Source organism: Equus przewalskii, chromosome 3 (assembly GCF_037783145.1).
Source record: "Equus przewalskii isolate Varuska chromosome 3, EquPr2, whole genome shotgun sequence".
NCBI lineage: Eukaryota > Metazoa > Chordata > Mammalia > Perissodactyla > Equidae > Equus > Equus przewalskii.
In genome coordinates, this window is record NC_091833.1 from 85,244,940 (window position 1) to 85,266,222 (window position 21,283).

Genomic DNA, 21,283 nt, shown 5'->3' on the forward strand with positions numbered 1-21,283 from the left:
TTCCCTTCTCTGGTTGTGATGTTAAAGATATTCCAGCTCCTCGACAGATTCAAACTGGCTTAGCCTCCACCTCCACCCCATTCTTTCTGGCCCTAGGCTGAGCAACACTCTACTCCATGGCTACCCTAGAGTACGTTTCCAGCCAAGTTTCCAAAAGAGAAAAACACATCCTAATGTGGCCCCAGTGATTTAAGCTCTATGCTCAGTGATCTGGCAATAGATAACCCTTCTCCTTTCTTGGAAGATAGAGTCTATGTTCTTCTTGTTTTTGACGTGTTCCCCAGCCATATTTTATTTGACTTGAAATTACTGGCACCTAGTTATTCTGAGAGTTAAATGACTTTGAGTGAGGGCGTTGTCTTCTCAGGAACCTAGTTAACTGCATTTGTCATGGCTGACAAATGCCTTTGCCTGTCGTTCTAACCCACCAATTTTTTTCTGGCGGAGAGTAACCTCCAATTGAGTTATGAAACTGACAGGCACCAAGCACTGAGAGCAGGTCACCTCAAACATCAGCTTTGACAGTGTTTCCCCAGGGTGTTTCTGATGAGTATTGCTTTTTTTGTCACTATCCCAAATTTATTTTAGGCTCTTTATAGTACAGATTTACAGTGGTAAAGAGCAGTAACAAATACAACCGTATATCCCATAATAGGTAGGTGACTGTCCCAATAGACTCCACGGGAGTCCCTTTCTTCCTTCACAGGCATCTCTGAAGCCACTGTTACGAGCCAGACACTGTGCTCCGTACTGGAGTTACAGATGAGAAGAATGCCAAGTCCCTGCCTTCCAGGAGCGTTTAGCTCACATAGGAGAACCTCAGGAGAAACAATATGAAACATTGCCGTCATTCACGCCATAGGAGTGTTTGAGGATTTCTGCCTGTGGAGTCGGGGTTAGAGAGGGATGATTCAAAGAGATGATTTTAAGAACTGAGTCTTAAAGTAGATGCAAGGCAGACAGCAGAGGAGAGTGGAAGAGGGCGGAATGGAGAAAAAGTGACCAGCATGTGCAAAGACCCTGGTACGTAGGACGTGAATGACAGAGAATGGGGCTGAAGACAATTGTTGTGCGGTGAATGAGCCAGACTTTGAGGTTTGGACTTCATCCTGGGGAGCGATGGAAAGATTTCTAGCAAAGGAATAACCAGATAAGATTAGGATTTTAGAAAAGCCGCTCTAGGCATGGAGGATGGACTGAGAGCTGGGAATTAGCATCAGGGTGCCAATTTTAAAAGGCTGGGGAACATTAACATATATTTTACCTAAGGTTTTGTCAGACTTGAATCAGCCTTCAATATATTATTTGAACTGAATCAGTATTCTCAAGATGAAAGTTTGTTAAATAAAAATAAAAGTGTCAGACTTCTGAATAACATCTTATTTGGTGTTGGGGGGTGCATGCTGTCTTTTTTCAGGGTTAAGAACTTTATGTTTTGCTGTGGCTGAGATTTCAGAGAGTGACTTTCAGGAGTGGCGAGCAGTCTATCAGCGCGCGTCTACATCTGTGCAGAACCGGCTGCTCAAACTCGAAGAGAGTTACGAGTTAATTGAAAAGGTACATGGATGACTCTTTTGCTCGTACGGAAAGTTTGGTTTCCAGAAAACTTCAGTCTTTACTCAAGGGGCCAATAAAATAAAAATCAAAATATCTTGACACACCACTCACTGTTGAATCTCCTCTGGTCTAAGCGTTGACAAATCTTAATACTAGTTAAAGTTTTTGCTGAAAAGTCTCTGAGGTTACTTTGTATAGATCTTCACTGGAAATTAGGCCAGTCTAGCCATCTCCTGGCCAGTGTATTCCATTGCTTCTGCATCACGGAAGATATGCACCTCTCCGCCCACACAAAAATGCACACAAGTTACATACACATGCATGTGTACATATAGTTAATAAAGGTGTATAATATGTAGTACAAAATAATACAATAAATATGCGGCTTGTGTGACTCTAGCTAATAATAAAGTTACATGAACAATCCAGTGCATATACCTGGCCAGTCCCTGTTCACTTATAGACAGCCATCATTTCTGTCACAACTACACATATCCTCGTTTTACTGATAAAGAAACCAAGGCTATTTAGCCAAAACGTGATGGATACACTGTGATGGATGCTGTATAAATAGTAAGAAATCTTGCTTCCTTAATTAAGAATAGCAGTCATTTTACGCAGTACTTACTATGTTCCAGGTGCTGTTTGTAGCACCTGGGTCTATTAACCTATTTAATCTTCACAACATCCCTTTGAGGTCGGTGCTGTTCATTATCCCAGTTTGACAGTTGAAGAAATCAAGGCAACAGAGAGGTTAAGTAAGTTGGCTGAGATTACACAGCTCATAAGAGAGCAAGCCAGAATTCTCATTCTGGCTCCAGAGTTCCTGCTCTTAGCCGCTCAAGTATCTTCATTCTTACCGTTAACTTTCCATTAACTAACGTCCTAATTGCATAATTCCTTCAACTATATTCACATTTGTACTGCATAGCATCAAGCTTCCTGTTAACCGCAGTTTACTTGATCTTGCCTTCAGGTGAGTAAAGGCCAGCATTTTTTTCCTCCTTCCTCTCTCTAAAATAATGTACTTCCTGTCCTGAAAGGTAACCAGCACCACTGATACCTCCCTGGACTTCTCTGCCCTTCCTCTCCCCATGTACCCTCCCCACCTTATAATACTGGGAAATGACATGCCCCAGCCGCAGGTGGTTTTCCCTATTCTACAGGTGCCGTATGTGACTGTTCTCCTGTCTCCTTGACAGACTGTGATCACTTTAGGAGTTAGTTAGTTTCTCAGACTTCCTTTATATTTGAGCTTATTCCTGTATCCTGCTTATTTCTCAGAAGACTTGTGACAGCATGTGTGATACCTTCCAACTTGATGACCCTGTCCCAGATTTTAGATGTGCACACCCAACAGGGGACTTGTTACCAATCAACTTATCGAATTTTTCTCTTTCTCTCTCTTTTTCCTAATGTACTTATATATGATTATGTCTTGAGGGTATTATATGATGAGATAAAATAATATTTTATTTATGAGACCATGGCTATAATCTCTTTCAGTCTCTCCGACTAAAGTCGCTTGTTGTCTTAAAGCACTGATGGCGTTGATTTTAATCTTTTACTTTTCTTACTCGTTTGGGAAGTAAATAAGAAATTACCCTGTTTCAAAATGATTCTTTTTCTCATGTCTCCTTTGCTACACAGCCCGAATATGATGTAGTCTCTTCCCTCGTGGTAATGAGATAGAATTTATATGTAACAAGTGACAAAATATTTGAAAATGGATTCCACACATTAAATTTTGTTGCTATGTGAAGCACACTGTAAAAAAATTCTGCGGCTAAATGTTTAGTGTGCCTAAAATTTTTACTCTGAATGTTCTAGAGTTTATAGATTAGATTTAATAGGTTTAACAACTGTTGTTGTGTGTATGTGCTTATGTATGTTTAATATCTGTTACTAAAAGACTCGTGACTTCCATCTTTTAAATGAAATAGATGTTCAACCTTTTTCCAGCAGATGGCGATCATGAGTCACTTTGAAATTTATGTTGCCTGGGGAAATCCATAATATTTTTGAGTATATTTTTAGTTTACAAATGCAAAGGCCTTCCTTATGACTGCCTCTTACCTAAAATAAATGGAAAAGGGAATTTCTAGCTAGTTCCTCTTGCTGATAAGCCATAGTCTCACGAAGTTTTATTGAAAAATCTAAGACCCCACAAAGGTGAAGAGATTGGTTCCCTTGTTCACCCAGCTTGTTCCAAATTAGGACTAGTTTTCCATATCCACCCCCACCCCTAAAACCATAGTTTAATTCAGTTATTCACTTAATGAGCTTTCATGCGGTGGTTAATAGATGTTAGTTATTGGGGATGCACAAGCAAATAAGGAACGCTTGGCCGTGGCACTCTGAGTGTTACTGTCTGAACAATTCCTTAAGGAAATCTGAAGGAACCCAGAGGAGTAACTCACGAACTTGGTCCAAAGGGAGTTTTCAGAGAGGTGAGAACTTTTGAAATGAGCCACAAAAGATTATTTTACCAGTTAAAGAGGAGCAGAGGTCTTTTTTTAGGGAAAAAGAATGGGCACAGTGATACCGTGGGGTCTCTGCAACTGAAAGCTATTCTTCTGAAAAATGCTTTTCCCAACCCCGATCGTTGGAGGACTACAGGGTTTTTAATATATTTAGAGTCAGAGTGATATCACTTCCTCCTTGGTCTGAGCTTCTAGTCTTTGTTAAAATCAGCTGGGGTTAGTGTTCAGTAGGAGTTGTGGATGACTGCCATTAAAACCACCCTGGTGAGGCCAGTTTCAACATGTCAGAGCACAGATTCTGCTAGGATGCTGCCGTGGCTTTAAATTCAGCTCTCATGGTCTTAGGGGTCATCCATTTTGGCTTCTTCCTTGGCTATTTTAAATGAGACATGTTGATTATGTAATCTGGTTTTGATATGATTGAAATCTGTTTTTTTAGGTAGACCATAATATTGAACTTAGCATTTAAGATAATGAATTTTAAACCAAGAGTGGTTTTCACATCTTGCTTTCCTTTTTTTTTTTAAAGAGCAGAACCCATTTTTCCAAACAAAAATATTGCCTGAATCATGATGTATATAGCAGATAAAAGTAAAGCTGCTCTGGTTAGAGGCGGGGGTAGGGGGATGGAGAGAAGCCCCAGGTGGGCCCTCCCCTCAGCCTCTGTCTTGCCCTCATCATGGCCGGTGAGCACTACTCTGGGGCTCCACTGAGCACAGTTTAAAGATGCTATAATATGGGGCCAGCCTGGTGGTGTAATGGTTAAGTTCGTTTGCTCCATTTGGGTGGCCAGGGGTTCACAGGTTCGGATCCCAGGCGTGGACCTGCCCACCACTCATCAGGCTGTGGTGGTGTCCCACGTACAAAAAGTAGAAGAAGATTGGCACAGATGTTAGCTCAGAGCCAATCTTCCTCACACACAAAAAAAACACGCAAAAAAAAAAAAAGAACACCACATAATAGTCCATCTTTGCATGAAATTTTTAGAAAATGTGCTTCTCAAGAGTTGCTATAGACGTCTTCCTTCATTTTTCAACAAAAGATCAGAACATCATTGTGGTCATATAAGGATGTTTCTGAAATATTTGAATTAATGATGGAAAATACCATTGACACATTAGCATTACATTAAAGACATTCAAAATTTGAAAGATTTGTAGAGTTTTTCCTAAAAACAAGAATATTTTTAATATGTTACAAAATAAGAGAAAGTTTTGTAAAATGATTAAGGTTGTGCTTTTAAACCTTACTCTCTATCTTATCCTCCAATATTTATTCAAACAAGTAATTCAGTTTTTGAAATTTGGTTAAAGACTTATTCCCTTGGTGGCTGTAACTCCTAGCATAAGCTGAAAAAAAGTATCCAAATAGGCCAAAAGCATCCAAGAAGAGAATGACATTTGTCCTCTGGTGCAATGCTTTGTTACTTTCCTACCCCAGTGCAGCTGAGCGCTAGGATGCATTCCCATCACCCTCTGGGGCACACGAAAGAAGAGAGGATGTGAGAGGTTTGAAAAAGTCCTCCAGATATTGTTATTCCCATTGACAGTCACTGTTCGACAAGAGGATGTAGGATTTTTACATCCATCTATAAAAATCATCATCTCTGCTATGAGGTTATATGGTTTGGGCTCCAACACTTGCATTCAGATGGTAAATTTTTCAGGATTTAAAAAAAAAAATTCTTATGCTATGAGTTTTTTCAAGATGTTACTGAAACATCTTTTTTCTGTTACTAAATATAGGCCAAGAAGTGACATTTATTGCTAGGAAGGCAAAATTGTTCAGAAATAAGAAGGTTCACATAGTTAAAATGCAAAAGGGGTTATTAGAATCAGATTGGACACTTGAAGTGTCTTGACCCAATTTGAGAAGGAGAATTGTAGCATCACTTCAGGTTTTGTGGACGGTAATGACTTCTCATCTCTTCTCGTCACCACCGGGGAGAACTTCCCGTCATATTCTTTCAGACGATGAACTTGACCCGTTTTACCTTCTTTAACCTCATTCTTTTGGAAGACAGTGTATTTGGACTTGTAGTTTTAGATGATGAAAGCACTTATAGTTTGTTGGTCTATATTTTTTAAAATTTGATTATTTTTAAAATTAAATTAAGAATTCATTTATTTGTATTTAGTTAGGAAAAAATGCAAATAAGTAACAGAACAGTTATGAAGCTTTATGCTTCATTAGCAGTGGTTTCTCTGAAATTGCACACCTCCTTCTTTGATCTGCCACTTTACATTTATTCTAACATATTTCTATGACATGTAGATTATTTTTTTGCTCATATTCATGGTATGCTGCTGGGTTTCTTTGAAAATTAATAGTACAGAGGGCTCTGATCTTACCACAGAAGATTTTATAATTAAACCATTGGTTGAAATACGAAGGTGTGCCTTCATGGTAAATATGGTTTTTTGAAATTTTTTAATATTTGCTTCAATAGAAAGATGCAATTATATCTTTAGCATTGCATACATTATCTACTAATCACTTGTAATGTGTATGAAAGCAGGTTATTTTTCTTGAGCATTACAGGAAACAGAGATATAATACCTGTCTAGATTGGGCAATGATTGGAGCAGTGATTCCCTGATGATAAAACTGGTCTTTCTCTCTTGTTATGAGGCATGGATTGCAAAATATTTTTTTAAAAAAGGAAAATGTATCCAACACTTGTATCTGTTAAAGTTTTTTTTTAATGGATTATGGGTCAGAGAGGATTCTTTCTGAGCTTAAGCGTAATCAGAAAGCTGTAATTTTGGCATCATCTAGCTCTCCCTTGAATAGGATAGCAATGTTGTATTTTACATACCTTTTGTTATTTATGATTATGTAAATCCTCCATTAGATTGTAGCTTCATGAGAGCAGGGACCATTTTTATCATATTCCTATGTCCAGCGCCTGCCTGTTATGTTAATCACCAAATAAATATTTGATGAATAAACAAATGATTCAGTTAAATAATTTATTCAGAAGCTAAATTTATTTAGTATGTGCTTGCTTAATGAAAGCCCGGCCCCATGACTAATACAATTCATACTTTCTATACGTTGAGAATGTTGATATTAAATGTGTCGTCACTCAGGATTAACTTAAGGATATGTTAGAAAAAGAGCTAATAATTTTAAAGAGTGCATTGTTTAGAAGTTTAGTCTCAGTCTTTTAAAAACCTGTCTTCTAAGTTATTTAATATATGAATGTGAGAATCACCTGGTTGGAAAGATTCAACAATAAATGCCTCAGGCCATGGCAGGTTCTGTTCTGGGCTCAGGGGCACAGCAGGGGAAGAAGATAGAAAAATCCCAGTCTTCATTTTAGTGGTGAGAGCTAGGCAGTAAAATTATGAACTGGAAGATATCATTCCAGTGAGGGCTTGGTGCCCTGGGCACTGAGGTGAGGCACTAAGATAGGACAGTGAGGTGTACCGATCCTTTTCTACATTATTTCCTTTACTCCTCCCCAAAATATGGTTGACATTTCTGGGATTTTTTAAAGACTGCGTTGATGTGGCATAATATAGGTCAACCATTACATTCAGTGTGACTAAATACAACAGTTTAGCACCCTCTGCAACATGTGGCAAGTGGTTTAGAGGATTCCTAACGAAATATAAAACTTAATGGAAAACAGAATTTTTCTTGAACATCTATGGCTGCCAAGTTCACAGTAACTTCTGTATTAGAAAGGAATGCTTTTTCAGATAAAACTACCACTTCTATTCTTAGTAGCTGCAAATATCACTTTCATTTGTACTAAAAAATGAAATGTACTGGATGAAAATTTACATGATGTGCTGGTGATTTCGTGGTTTAAAATTCCAGTAGTTTCCTGTGTTACTGTTTGCTTAAGAACATTTGCAGCCTGTCAGCTCATCCGCTAATAAGACCAGTCACTTTTTGAGCATTTACTAAGCTCGGAGGCCTCCACTGTTTACCATGATTATGTAATTCAAGGGCCTGTAAAGTGGGGTATACAAGGTGATCCATTGGGGTGAGCAAGAAAATGTCAGAACTTCTGTTTCTACTTGTGTTTTACCTCATCTTTTTTTGCGATTTTCTGTTTTTGCATTTTATAATATACATAGTTCATTAGTATTAACAGAACAAACGTGTTATACAAAAATATAGCTACGTCATAGGTAAGTACTCAGCAGTTTTTCCTAACATACTACTAAAAATGTTTGAAATAACTGATCTAATTTCATCCTTAGAAGAACCCTATTAAATCCGTACTATTAGCCTTCTTTTGCTGATATAGAAATTCCTAGGTTAAGTGACTTGCTGAAGGACACATATCCAGTGGTTGGCAGAACAGGGATTCAAATCCCAGTTCTGTCTTAATTCCAAATCCCCCATTAATAATCGGTATGTTATTCCACCATCTTGGTTTAGGAGAAAGGAAGAATGTACGTAAAATGTTGGAAACTTGAAAAGAAAATGGAACCAAGTCTGTAGTTGTGGAATCACTGGGCCTGAGGTTGGGAGGCATTGGTGCATTCAGGACACATCCACTTAGTAAATGTAGCCTCTGTGTACTCTACGTAATGTAATTGTACTCTGTTTTCCTTAGAAATAAAGGCGGAAAATGTTTTTTATGATTTCCCTCAAGTGGTCTTTAGAATCTTAGTTAAAATACTTAAGATTTCCTTGGATCTCTAATCGCATGTTTCTTCCTTCTGGCCTGATAGATTTCTTATTACGAACTCTTCGTGGTAGACTTCCCACACTGGGTATTGCTGTCTTCTCACTTGGATAAGATAGATGTGTTGTTTTTGCAGGCTACACCCAATTGCCTCTCAAATCCTGATTCTTTTCAGCTGGTTGTATGAATTCTGGCCTTATTTGGCAAGCCTTGGCTGTGTGAGAGTTCAAATATGATTTCTGTGGCTCAAAAAGTACCAAGTTCAAACTTACTTCTTGGCCTTGGAAAAATTAGCTGGTTGCATTTCTCCAGAAGCAGGCAAATGAGCCATTCCAGTGATTTAATGCTCTTCGTCTGATTGTACTATAGCCCAGCTTAAACTGAAATGAAAGAGGTATGAGATTCACTTTTAAATAAAACCCCTTTGTTGTGTGCTAAGAGATGTTGAGAAGAGAAAGCACAAGAGGGAAGAAATGATACCCAGTGGAATGCAGAACAGAGAGGAGCCTGGCCATCTTTGAGAGCCAGCATTGTAGAATGACTCTAAGAATCCCATAGCCACCAGTGTATCTGTATTCCAGGGTTACCGCATTTTAAAGCTCAAGAGGATGATGATTGCAGTAGCCTCTTACCTGGTCTTGAGGCCTCCATTCTTCATAATCCATGCCCAGTCGGCCACTAGTGAGCTTTCTGAAACGTAAATCTGAGCCTGTCCCTCCCCTTCTAAAATTCTTCCCCAGACACCCTGTGCCTTGGGAATCCACAACATAACACACAGACCCTTCAATTTTTGTTCCCTGCCAGCTTTCCAGCCTCATCTTTTCCTGACTTAATACTCAAAGTTTGAGATGACCGACTTAATTTCATCCTCAGAACAACCCTATTAATTAGTATTTTTTAAACTACCACCACACCTCACTTCATTTATTGTTTCCATATTGACTAAATGGCAACTTCTCAAACACAATATGCTTTTGCATACCTCTGTCTTTGTACATGTGATTTCCTCTGTTTGGAATTCCTTCCCTCATCCTTCCCCACCTCTCTCAATTGCTTGGCTAACTCTTGATTCTTCGTTTAGAATTTAAGGTCAAGTGCTAACTGGTGTTGGATGGATTTTTTGAGCCACCCAGACTAAGAAGATACCTTTTTTCTGTTTATCCTTTGTACTCACAGGAAATTTTGTGTTTACTTTTAAGATAGTGTATAACAGACAACAATGTGATTATTTGGGGAGAGCATTGTTTCTCTCAGATCATAATCTATATTACAGTTAACAGACTTTTTCTGTAGTTTGGGATTGCCAGGGGAGGAGAGAGAACTGGGACCAGAGGATGTAAGGTCAGGCTAAGAAGGAAAGGTAGAAGTTGGACAAGGAACTATCCAGAGCAATTAGTCAGGTTGGAGCCCATGCAGACATGGGCTGCTCACAAGTATTCTCTGTCAAGGATCTGCAAACTCCAGCACAAGGTCCACATCCACTCACTGCCTATCTCTGTAAATAAAGTTTTATTAGAACACGACTACTCCCATTTGTTTAGAAATTGTCTTTGGCCGTTTTCATGCTACCACAACAGAACTGAGTATTTGCAGCAGAGAATATGTGGCCCTCAAACCTTAAAATATTTACCATCTGTCCCTTTACAGAAAAATTTTGTCAGCCGTGCTCTAGATAAGCGGTTCTCATAATTAGATCTTCCTGTCAGCAGCATTGTAACCATTGCACGTTTCCCGGCATCACCTCAGACCTACTCAATGAGAAATTCTGGGTGTGGTGCCCACCGATCTGTGTGCAATAAGCCCTTCAGGTGATTCTGAAAACCACCGCTCTAGATTCCTGGCCCTGTGGTTAATTACTTGGGACTTGACTACAGCCAGACAGCTAGGGTCTAGGGGAAACAGATGCCAGTAAAAGGAAAGGAGTACAATCAGAAAACAAGGTAGGAAGGAATCCAAAGAAGAGTCTTTACTGATGCATTCTGAAGTATAAATTCCAGGAAGGAGGGAACTCGTTGTATCCCACTGTCTTGCCCAGAACTAATCTGCTCAGTGTGTATTTGTGAGTGAATGCAGGCATGCATGTGTGCTTGAAAAGGAGCCAGTCCCAAAAGGTGACTCTGGGGCCTGCAGGTGGAAACGGGGAAATAGGTACACCTGGCAGAGGTGGCCCAGGACTGAGACTAAAACCCATTCATGGGAACAAAGTACTAAAGACTGAAGAACAGAGACAAATGTTTAAAAACCTCATTTGAATAAAATTCTAACTTTCATTTAATCTGTTTTACTCCCCATTCACTGCCTTTGGGTGTGTATTAACTCCTGTTGTTTTGCTCTAACTGTTGTAGCTCAGCTATACCTCTACTTGACCTTAGATCATTTACCCAACCTCCCCAAAGCTATTAACTGGATTAATAAAGCATTTAGGAGTGTCTGGTACATTTTCTCTGTTAAGGAAATATTTCTTCATCTTCCCAGTCACAATTTTATTTCATATTAAAATAGAGGTTACCAAATGTTACCAGTATTTACCCACATTTACTCCAGTGATAAAACCTTGCTTACTAGTATTATTTCTTTATTTGTCTTTAAAGAAACTTCTGCCAAATAGTCCATGTTGTAATCTGAAGCCTAAATTGATATGAATTTGATTATTACACTTTTTCTCATTTGGGAGCGTATCACAAACTTTTCAAAAAATATGAAATAATCTAAGCACTGACAAAATATTTGCTCATATGGAAACAGGTCATTTTGAGGTTCAGTTATTGAACAAAATATACATGTATTGGGAAAAAACAATTTAAAAATCTGTCATAATATGTTTTACCATACAGTTATTAAATACTCTGTGTGAAGCTTTTTATCATCACCAAGGTAGAAATTTTACATTTATATGCCTTTTTTAAAACTCTGCATACATTATGAACATCTAAAAGAGAAAATAAGATTATTGAGGGCTTTACTGGATGAATAAATATTATTTCATGATTTTTCAGTGATAACTAAATCTATATTGTGTCAAAGAGTCATCAACCTGAAACCTTTATAAACTTTTGGCATAGTGACATTTTGAAAGTAAAATTAGTGTTTGGGTTTTTTTTTTTTAATTCCATAAATGCCATGGGAATTTTATCATGTTTCAACACTTGCTGAATATGTAATTCCCATAGTGCCCATTAGTGGCCATCTGTGTAAGGTAATACATGTTTGGGATGAAATTGATTATAGCCTAAACACTCATGTGTTATGATCAGGAAAAGCACGCAAAGTTCAAATCTTTTTTCCTGATGATCATTATGTAGCTGAAGATATTAATTTCCAGAGGCAGAGCAACCTATCACTCAAGATCCTAATCTCACAGTAAGTGACCTCAGGGTCAAAGGAAAGAAGGCTGCAGTGCCTTGCACTAAAATTAATAAGTGCTGTACTTGAGGAGCACTTAGGATAAAGGGAAAATATTTTTTTATGCTTTTTAGTATAAAAAGATTGGCCCTGGGCTAATATCTGTTGCCAGTCTTCCTCTATTTTGTATGTGGAACACCGCCACACATGCCTTGATGAGCAGTGTGTAGGTCCATGCCTGGGACCTGAACTGGCAAACCCAAGGCCGATAAAGCGGAGCACAGGAACTTAACCACTCTGCCCCGGGGCTGGCCCCTACAGGGAAAATTAACAGGCTTTGGAACATGGTTTTTTCTCTATAGCCATCAAAGTAGACTCTCTGCAATTTTGCTGAATATTCAGAAATGTTTCATTACCCTTTTTAGAAATTCATTTTCATAGCCACCAGCACACTCCAAATTTACCTACTTATGGAACTTTTCTCAGCATCTGCATTACTGGCCTTACCTCTTTGTCCCTTATATTATTTTTGTCTGGTTTGAAAAATGTTTCCTTTTTACCTGTGCAAAACCAGGTGCTTTCCTTCTTTCAAATGTGTTTTCAACGTGATCTCCCCAGTGCAGTCATTTTATTTTTTATTAGATTTGTGCAGGGTAATGTATGCTTGTATGCTTCCTGAGCTCATTTCTCCACTTAAAGTAGAGCGATATACAAATATACCTGTTTCTAAATTTCTAAGGAATGTGTATTCACATCTTGGCTCTCACATTGTCTAGTTACCACAAGGTCTTGTGAAACATATTACAAAAAATAACTTTTTGGTTTAGAAAATTTTGAGAGCTTGTATTACTTAACTATCCCCATGATCATTTAAAAATCTTATCGTGTCTTCTGTAGAATATTTAAGATTTGAATGCAGTGATATTCTGATCTTCCCTTGGATGTGGGCCAGAATGATTTAGCTACAAATGCCCTGAAAGTAGCTGAAAAAATTGGTAGAATCGTTGTCTAAATGTTGAAATACAGCAATTGTGATCCTGGCATAGTTGATGTTGAACTGTTCTCCTCCTTTTCATTCTCGAACTTCTTGATGATAATTATTCATCAGGTTATGATAGATTTCAAATCTGCTTCCCATTAAAGATAATAAAATAGTACTATCTCCATAAAGAAGCAAATTTGCCTTCCTGTCTTATATGTTGGAAACTAAGAAGTCATGCATCAAGTGTATCTAATAGCTGTAGAAGTTATTTGGAATATATCAAAAAGAATATGGTCTAGATTGCAGCAATACTTTATAACGTGGCTTTTGGATTTTTTTTTTTTTTTTTTTTTTTGGTCATCTACTCATTCAGCAAACATACTGAATGCTGACAGTCAGTGTTATGGAAATGCAATGTATAAAGTTGAGCTAGACATGGTCCCTACTCTTGAATAAAACTACCAGAATCTGACATTTAAACAGTTAATATGATAGACTAAGGGTTGTGAAGATGAGCAAATTTCTATCAGGGCACAATAGAGGGGAAAACTTGTCTTACTTTCTTTACTTAAGAAGTAAAAAAAGCTTCAAAGAAGCAGTAACTTTTGAGTTTGGCCTTACAGGACAAGCCAAGTTTTGCCAGGCAATGCAGTGGGGGATGTGTGTGTGTGTGTCTGTATACATATGTACATGTGTAAATACATACACACAGGTACATACAAACGCTAATGCATATGCATGCCCATCTATATTGAAAGGACTGTTGGCTGGCTAATTTACCACCCACTCCCATCCTCCTCCTTCCTTGCCTCCTCCGCTATAGTGGCTGGAAAAACTAAATACTAATAGTTAGGGATGGCCATATAACACAGTCTGGACAGTTGGCCATATTTGGAAATATGCTGAGGACTTTTAGAAACACTTTTGCTTTTCAAATAAGAGATGGCTACAGTTGGAATTACCCCGTTATTCTTGTCTCCAATGTGGCTGTTAAAATTAGAGTTGTGACAGCCACCTGGAGACACTGAGAGAGATCTGGGAATGAGTTTTGAGGTATGGTTGAGCCACCAATCTAATGTCCACCACTACCTACTTCAATACTACTTATGGAAGGAAAACTAAATCTTTAAGCCATTGTTAGTCCGATTTTTCTTTTACTTGTAGCCAAAAGCATTTCTAATTAATACATGCATAAGCTACACATATACACTCTTTCATGTCTGTGTGTACGTTTGACTTTATTTTCCAGGCCTACCAAGACTTGAGACTAATTTTAGACTTCCATTTTAGTGAAAAGTAAACAGAACTTAATGTTAGAGGAAAATACCAAATGGAATGCTTAATCTTTGTTATTATCAAACCAGACACTCTCCTTAGCATTTAATTTCTGTTGTATCCATTCTGTCCTTGTTGGATATTTTAAATAAAAACTGAAGGAAGAGGGGAGAAAAAGATTGAGAAGAAGGGTAAATACTGAAGCGGATTATGCTGGAGGTTAGGTTACAGGGAAAACCTGAGAACCAGTTGGTTGTGGCTTGCAGAGCACTGTTGGGAAGAGTGTCCTACTAGTAACAATGCCTCGTCACACGATGGAAAGACAGGTTTAAATCTTAGTCCATCACTGTGCATTCCTATGTGTTTAGGACCAAGAATACCTTTACTTGTGTCTATTTGGCACTCCAAGTTTCCCTAACAGCCAAGAGATTGTTCTCTTTTTTCTTCCATTTAGGAAAATGAGAGTAGAAACCATTCTTTTTCTTTGTGAGAGATTAGAACAGCTTTCTGAAGAGCGTCTTGGTTGTATTCAGTCTTGTATGAAAGATACCATCTAATGAGTGAGAGATCTATAATGGACTCTGAGCTTCTACCATGCAAATGTGGAGCAATGTGAAAAACACTCAGCCTGTTCTTTCTTACAGAGACTAATGCTGTCACTTTGGTCTTGCTCTCTTCTTCAACGTTTCTAATTGTATTATGTGTATACATTGCCTGACAGCACATCAAACGACAGGTTAATAGTATCAGCAGATATCCTTACTCTTTTTTGAACAGGTCAACAAGATTGCTTCTTCACTGTGGTGATCTTCCATTGTTTTTGTTTTTGTTTTTGTTTTTAGTAGGTGCCTGCTCCCTTTTAACTGACTTTTAGCTGACTTTATGCTTTCTCCCTTCTATATGTGTGTGGCTTTTTTTTTTAAAGTTAATTTTCATTGAGTGTATGATAGTTTACAATCTTGCGAAATTTCAGTTGTACATTATTCTTTGTCAGTCGTGTTGTAGGTGCACCCCTTCACCCTTTGTACTCACCCCACACCCCCCCTTTCCCCTGGTAGCCACTAATCTGTTCTCTTTGTCCACATGTTTAAATTCCTCATATGAGTGGAGTCATACAGAGATTGTCCTTCTCTATCAGGCTTGTTTCACTTAACATAATTCCCTCAAGGTCCATCCATGTTGTTGTGAATGGGACGATTTTATTCTTTTTTATGGCTGAGTAGTATTCCGTTGTATATATATTTATACACCATATTTTCTTTATCCAATCGTCAGTTGATGAGCACTTAGGTTGCTTCCATGTCTTGGCTATTGTAAATAATGCTGCAATGAACATAAGGGTGCATGGGACTTTTGGAATTGCTGACTTCATGCTCTTTGGGTAGATACCCAGTAGTGGGATGGCTGGGTCATATGGTATTTCTATTTTTAATTTTTTGAGAAATCTCCATACTGTTTTCCATAGTGGTTGCACCAGTTTGCATTCATGTGTGGCTTTTTTTTAGAATCAGTTCCTTATCTTAGGGAGGAGTAAGGTAAGACAGGTAGCCTCAGGGACCTCAGTCCTCTACCAAAACTACTGGATGAAAGTCAGGGATCTTCAAGAAAGAAAACTCAATGGGATAGTTGGAATTTACATGAAATCCATGAATTATTATTTGGTCTCTAATTTAAAAACATATACACACTTCAATTTTTTGTTCTTAAAGAATCTAAACTGGTTTTCTTCTTTAAATATTTGCCTCTTATTTTCCCCAGAATCTTCAGCTCCTTGGAGCTACAGCCATCGAAGATAAATTACAAGATCAAGTGCCTGAAACCATAGAAACTCTGATGAAAGCAGACATTAAAATCTGGATCCTTACAGGGGATAAGCAAGAAACTGCCATTAACATTGGTAATATACCTATTCAAACTTTAAATCATTGATATATTTCAGGAGCTCGATTTGAGATATTTTAAGATTTGAAAGATTTGGTATTTTGAGTTTTCCATAGCGGTAGTATTATTGGGCTTATCTCTTTACTCATAGCCCCAATACCCCTTTAAAGTTACAGTGGTTATATTTACAGCCAAACTTTAGCTCTTGCAATCAGATAATGCCCTCTCTCACCTTTGTACCCACTCCCACCTTCCATCCATAATTGACACACATAGATAGCATTTCTGCAGTTGTCTGTGAAAGTCTGTTGATTGGGCTTATGGCAGGCTTGTGTATTGACATTTGTTTATGTGATCGAAGGTTATTTCTGAAATGGGAAGTAAGAAGATTGCCAGTTTTCATTCATCCTACAGTTAATTCCAGTTTTTTGGAAAGAGCTTGTATCAGTCAGCTCAGGTCGCCGTAATAGAATACCACAGACTGGGTGGCTTAAATGACAGAAATTTATTTTCTCACCATTCTAGAGGCTAGAAGTCCAAGATCAAGGTGTCAGCAGATTTGGTTTCTTCTGAGGCCTCCCTTTCTGGCTTGCAGATGGCTACCTTCTCACTCTGTCTTCGCCTTGCCTCTCCCATATGGATGCGCCCTCCTGATGTCTCTTCCTCTTCTTGTGAGGTCACTAGTCCTGTTGGATTAGAGCCCCACCCCATGACCTCATTTAACTTTATCTCCTAAAGGCTTTGTCTCAAATACAGTCACATCGTGGGTTAGAGCTTCAACATCTGAATTTTGAGGGGGCACAATTCAATCCATAACAGAGGAGAAAGTTGATATTTGGTGTTAGAGGCCTATAGTACCAATAATAAGCAAGAAAATAGCACTTTTTCCCCCTAAATTCAGTTATAGTAAGTTCCCTGAGCACTGTAAACCCTGCCGTAGATTCCATCTCTGGATATTAATGATATGAATTACTTACAAAACTCTCTCAGAGTTGGAGAAACCATTTCAGAGGTGTTGACAACATGAAACTACATTTTTAGAAAGTCATTTTTTACGATCATCTATCTAAAAAGCATTTAGCTAATATCCCTTTTAAAAGTATTAGTAATCACAGTATTCTGTAAATATAAAACAACTACAAGTTTATAGTAAATTGATGTCATTAATAAAGGAAAATGAATATTTAGAAAATACTAACTAGTAGAAGTTTAAATCTACAAGCCACACAAGTTGTTAACTTTGATGATAAAAACTATCTCTGGTGTAAGAGACGAAATGGAAAGGAAATGTGCGAGAATACAGAATGCGTTAGAATTGGGAGACCTGAAAAACACAAATATGACAGAACAAATGACTACAGAAAGAGGGAGAATATATGGTGGTAAAGAGTGATATGTGAGGAAAATAAGCAATTTTGAAAATAGTCCAGGATATGTAACCCTTATGAAAGATCCTATGAAAAGAAGAATATGGTGGTGGTTTCTCATCACATTTAACTTTTAGAATCTTGGGCCATAACTGTTCCTAGAAAAAGGTAGGTAAGATTCATGCATTCAGCAAATGGTTATGGTGCCTTTGGTGCCAGGCAAAAGCAGGGAATAAAACAAAATCTCTGCCCTCCTAGAGCTCAGCTCCTACTCAGGGAAGCAGATGAGAAAGTAAATGAGAAAAACACCTAGTGTGTTAGATGGCAATAATTGCTATAAAGAACAATAACGCAGGAAAGTGAGATAAGGCATTGCTCAGAACAAGGTCAGGAAGACCTCTCTGAGAAGGTGACATTTGAGGAAAGACCTAAGAGAGAAGAAGGAGCTCGTCGCTTGGATGATTAGGGAGGCTGTCTTCTGTTCTAGGGAGAAAGAGCAGAAATGCCAAGGGGGAGAATAGAAGAAGGTCAGCAGTGTAACAGAGCCCAGTTTGGATGGGGTGTTGCATTTACCCCAAGCGAGTTGGAAAACCATTGTATGGTTCTGAGCAGAGGAAAGACATGATCTGACTTTCCTGTGAAAACAATGAGTCTGATTGCTAGACTGAGAATGGACTTGAAGGGAAGCAAGTGTGGAAGCAGAGAGGTCAGTGAAGAAGCTGTTAGACATTAATCCAGGTGAGACAAGGTGTTGGCTTGGACGTTGATGGCAGAAGTGGAGGTGGTGAGAAATGGTTGGGTTCTGGATATATTTTAAAGGTAAAGCCAACAGGATTGACTGATAGATTAGATGTAGGGTGTGAGAGGAAAAAAGGAATTCAGGGGTAACTCCATGCTTTTTTAACCTTAGCAGCTGAAGGTGGGAGTTGCCATTAACCAAAATGGGGAAGAGTGAAGGAGGAGCAGGTTTTCTGAGGGGAGTCAGGAGCTTGTTTTTGGATATGTTAAGCTTTGCCTGTTTTACACCGAAGTGTCTGCTATTAAGTAGGCACTAGGATGTGAGAGTCTGGAGTTTAGGAAAACGGTCTGAGTAGGAAAGATGAATTTTAGAATGGTCGACATTGAGGTGGTATTTAAAACCAGGGATGCAATGAGATCATAAAGAGAGTGAGTATAGATGGTATTGTTTTAAATGTGATGGCATTATTTTAAATGGGAGACCAGTCAGCTGGGTTGCCTGTTTTTGTCCAGCCATATTCAGCTGTATGTGAACAGGTGCAGAGTAGGCAGAGTTGGATTTAATCAGTGGGTGATTTTGCCCTGCAGTAAGTACAGCAAAGCAAGAGAGGGCAGGAAAGTAGAGGATGTGATGACTGTCCAATGGCAGAGAGACGGTGGTGGAATCAGTGGTCCAAGAGCCAGACAGCCCTCTTGCACCATTCCCCGGAATCAACCATCGGCCCATTTTCTGCTCTTCGTGTTGGTCAGCATGATGGATATTCCATGTACATTTGTAGTTTTCAGGAAATTGAGAATCATTACAACAATCTCTTTCCATACTTATTTATCAAGACAGCTATTGTCTTTGTATCATATCCCTCCTATAGCAAGAAAGAACATTTCGTTTCTAACTGCCTGCAAACCTGGAAAACAGCTGCTGGGTATCATCCTCATAAAATAGATAAAATTTTAATATTATGTAATAAAATAGATAAAATTTAGATATTTTTATAGTATTATTACTTTAACATCTTCACCTCTTCTCTCTAAAGAAATTAATTATATCAATTAATTACTCTATGTTTGGACATAGGACACTCCTGCAAACTTTTGAGGAAGAACATGGGAATGATTGTTATAAATGAAGACTCTCTTGATGTAAGTAAAATTATCTTTTTTTAATCTTTTAATAATGTAATCATCTTATAGTATTTTATTTTATATTCAGATAGCTGTGGAAATATTTTATCTTCCAGAGGTTAAAAGATACCTTATTATGATTGTTCTGTAACATAATGTGCTGTAACATAATGTGCACTATTTTGAACCACATTGATGTAAATAGATCCAGTTTTGTGTCTGTGACAGCTAAAAGAAATTGCTAAATGATTTGCTTAATGTTGTGAGACAAAAAAGCTGCTTTACAAAAACGCTATGTCTGGAAGTTGCTGACTGACTGCAACTTATTCATATCTATCTGGGTATTTTATATATTAAGCATTTAATATCTGCTTTAGCTTCCAGTATTAATCTTTTGCTTCTTTAAAAAAATTGGTGAAAGCTATTAAACAACGCACAATAACCAGTCCTAATAGAAAAGTTGGTTTTTGGGTTTTTTTAATGTCCTAACTTCTGGGCTGAAATATTAATTTCTAGGATGTCTTTTTTCATGGCTGTGATCACATGAAGTTATATTTGGGAAAGACTTGTTAGATATACAGTGTAAAATAGAAGTTAGCAAAAATTATGTAGGTCAAATGACCTGTAAGTATTTTAAAGTAAAGGTGGCTTTTTGTAATTTAAGGTGGAAGACAGAACAGGAGAGAGGTGATTATACAACTGCTTAAAATAGTCACTGTGACGCAAAGAGCATAGCAGAGAAAACCTGATAATTAAGGATGTTGTGAAGCTGAGAGGCCAACTGTGTTGAAGGGATGGTGAAGAGGCAAATATTTAGAAGTCAAGTATAGACTAGGAATTATGTGTGAGAACTATTTGACTTCAGATTTTTAAGTTGGAATGATGATCTCTTAATTACTTGATCTCAAAACAATCCTTGTGATACTTTACCCTTTCTTGTGAAGTCTGTGAGCAACTTGTAGCCTGAAGAATCATATATGATTCTGGAACTAAAAGAGTGGTTTATGCCTTTTACTATTGGAGAAATACTTTTTTGTGAACTAAGCTTTCTTTTATCCTAAAACATAAACCAAAAGAAGCTAGCCTGTGGTTGGAAGACTTTCGTTTTTATTTATTCGTTAATAGGCCCTCTGCTAGGCACTGATGAGTTTTAAATTTGGCAGTAATCGGTCTTATCTGATATTTAAAAAGTAAAGTGATTAGAAATGTCCTGAGCAATTCAGGTGACAGTTTGCTGTGGAAGATCACAGGCGAACACTGTGGCTGAATGGATTACACTAATTTGTCCAGCTCTGGACTGCGGGACTGCCAAGCATTCTTGCCCTGCTGTCTGGGGAAGGTTTTTCTCCCAGGGCGTTAAGTGATGACTTTACAAATCTGGCTGTTTGAGGTCAGGCTCTCTGTGGTGCACTCATTTGCTTCTCAGCAGGAAGGGAAACATCACTTTGCGTAGCTCCTTCAGATCTTGTCTCCTAAAAACCAGGGCTGAGATTTCAGGCAAATCATTAGATGTGCTAGAATGCCTGTAAGTAAATCATTATTTTTTCATTGGCATGGAAAAGAAAAGCATCCTGTGTGTTCAGATTGTACTGATAATAATAAAATATGGGATTACCATTCCATCAGCACAAAGAATAATTAACATTTAGGTAATAAACTTAGGAACATAATGTCTTAGGAAATAAATCGTGCGTGTGTGTTTTGTCAAGTGACAGTTTTAATGAATGTACTCAAGTTATTCTGTGAAATAGCACAGTGGTTAAAAGCACAGTTCTGCCCTAACCTGAATGTAGGACCCTGGGAAAAATCAGTGGCTATTCAGCAGTTTTTAAAATCTTTAAATAAGCATATAAAACCAAACTACAGTTGAAAATACAAACAAACAAAT

General features: G+C 38.0%; 1 protein-coding gene across 8 annotated transcripts in view; it reads left to right on the forward strand.

Moving 5' to 3' along the window:
• Positions 1-21,283, forward strand: part of ATP8A1 (ATPase phospholipid transporting 8A1) — a 221,078-nt gene that overhangs the window by 117,585 nt on the left and 82,210 nt on the right. For all 8 annotated transcript variants that reach the window (XM_070612924.1, XM_070612928.1, XM_070612931.1 and 5 more), the window contains 3 exons: positions 1,418-1,557; positions 16,046-16,184; positions 19,349-19,413. In XM_070612924.1, coding sequence (XP_070469025.1) covers positions 1,418-1,557; positions 16,046-16,184; positions 19,349-19,413 — 344 coding nt within the window. The remainder of the gene's footprint in view (positions 1-1,417; positions 1,558-16,045; positions 16,185-19,348; positions 19,414-21,283) is intronic.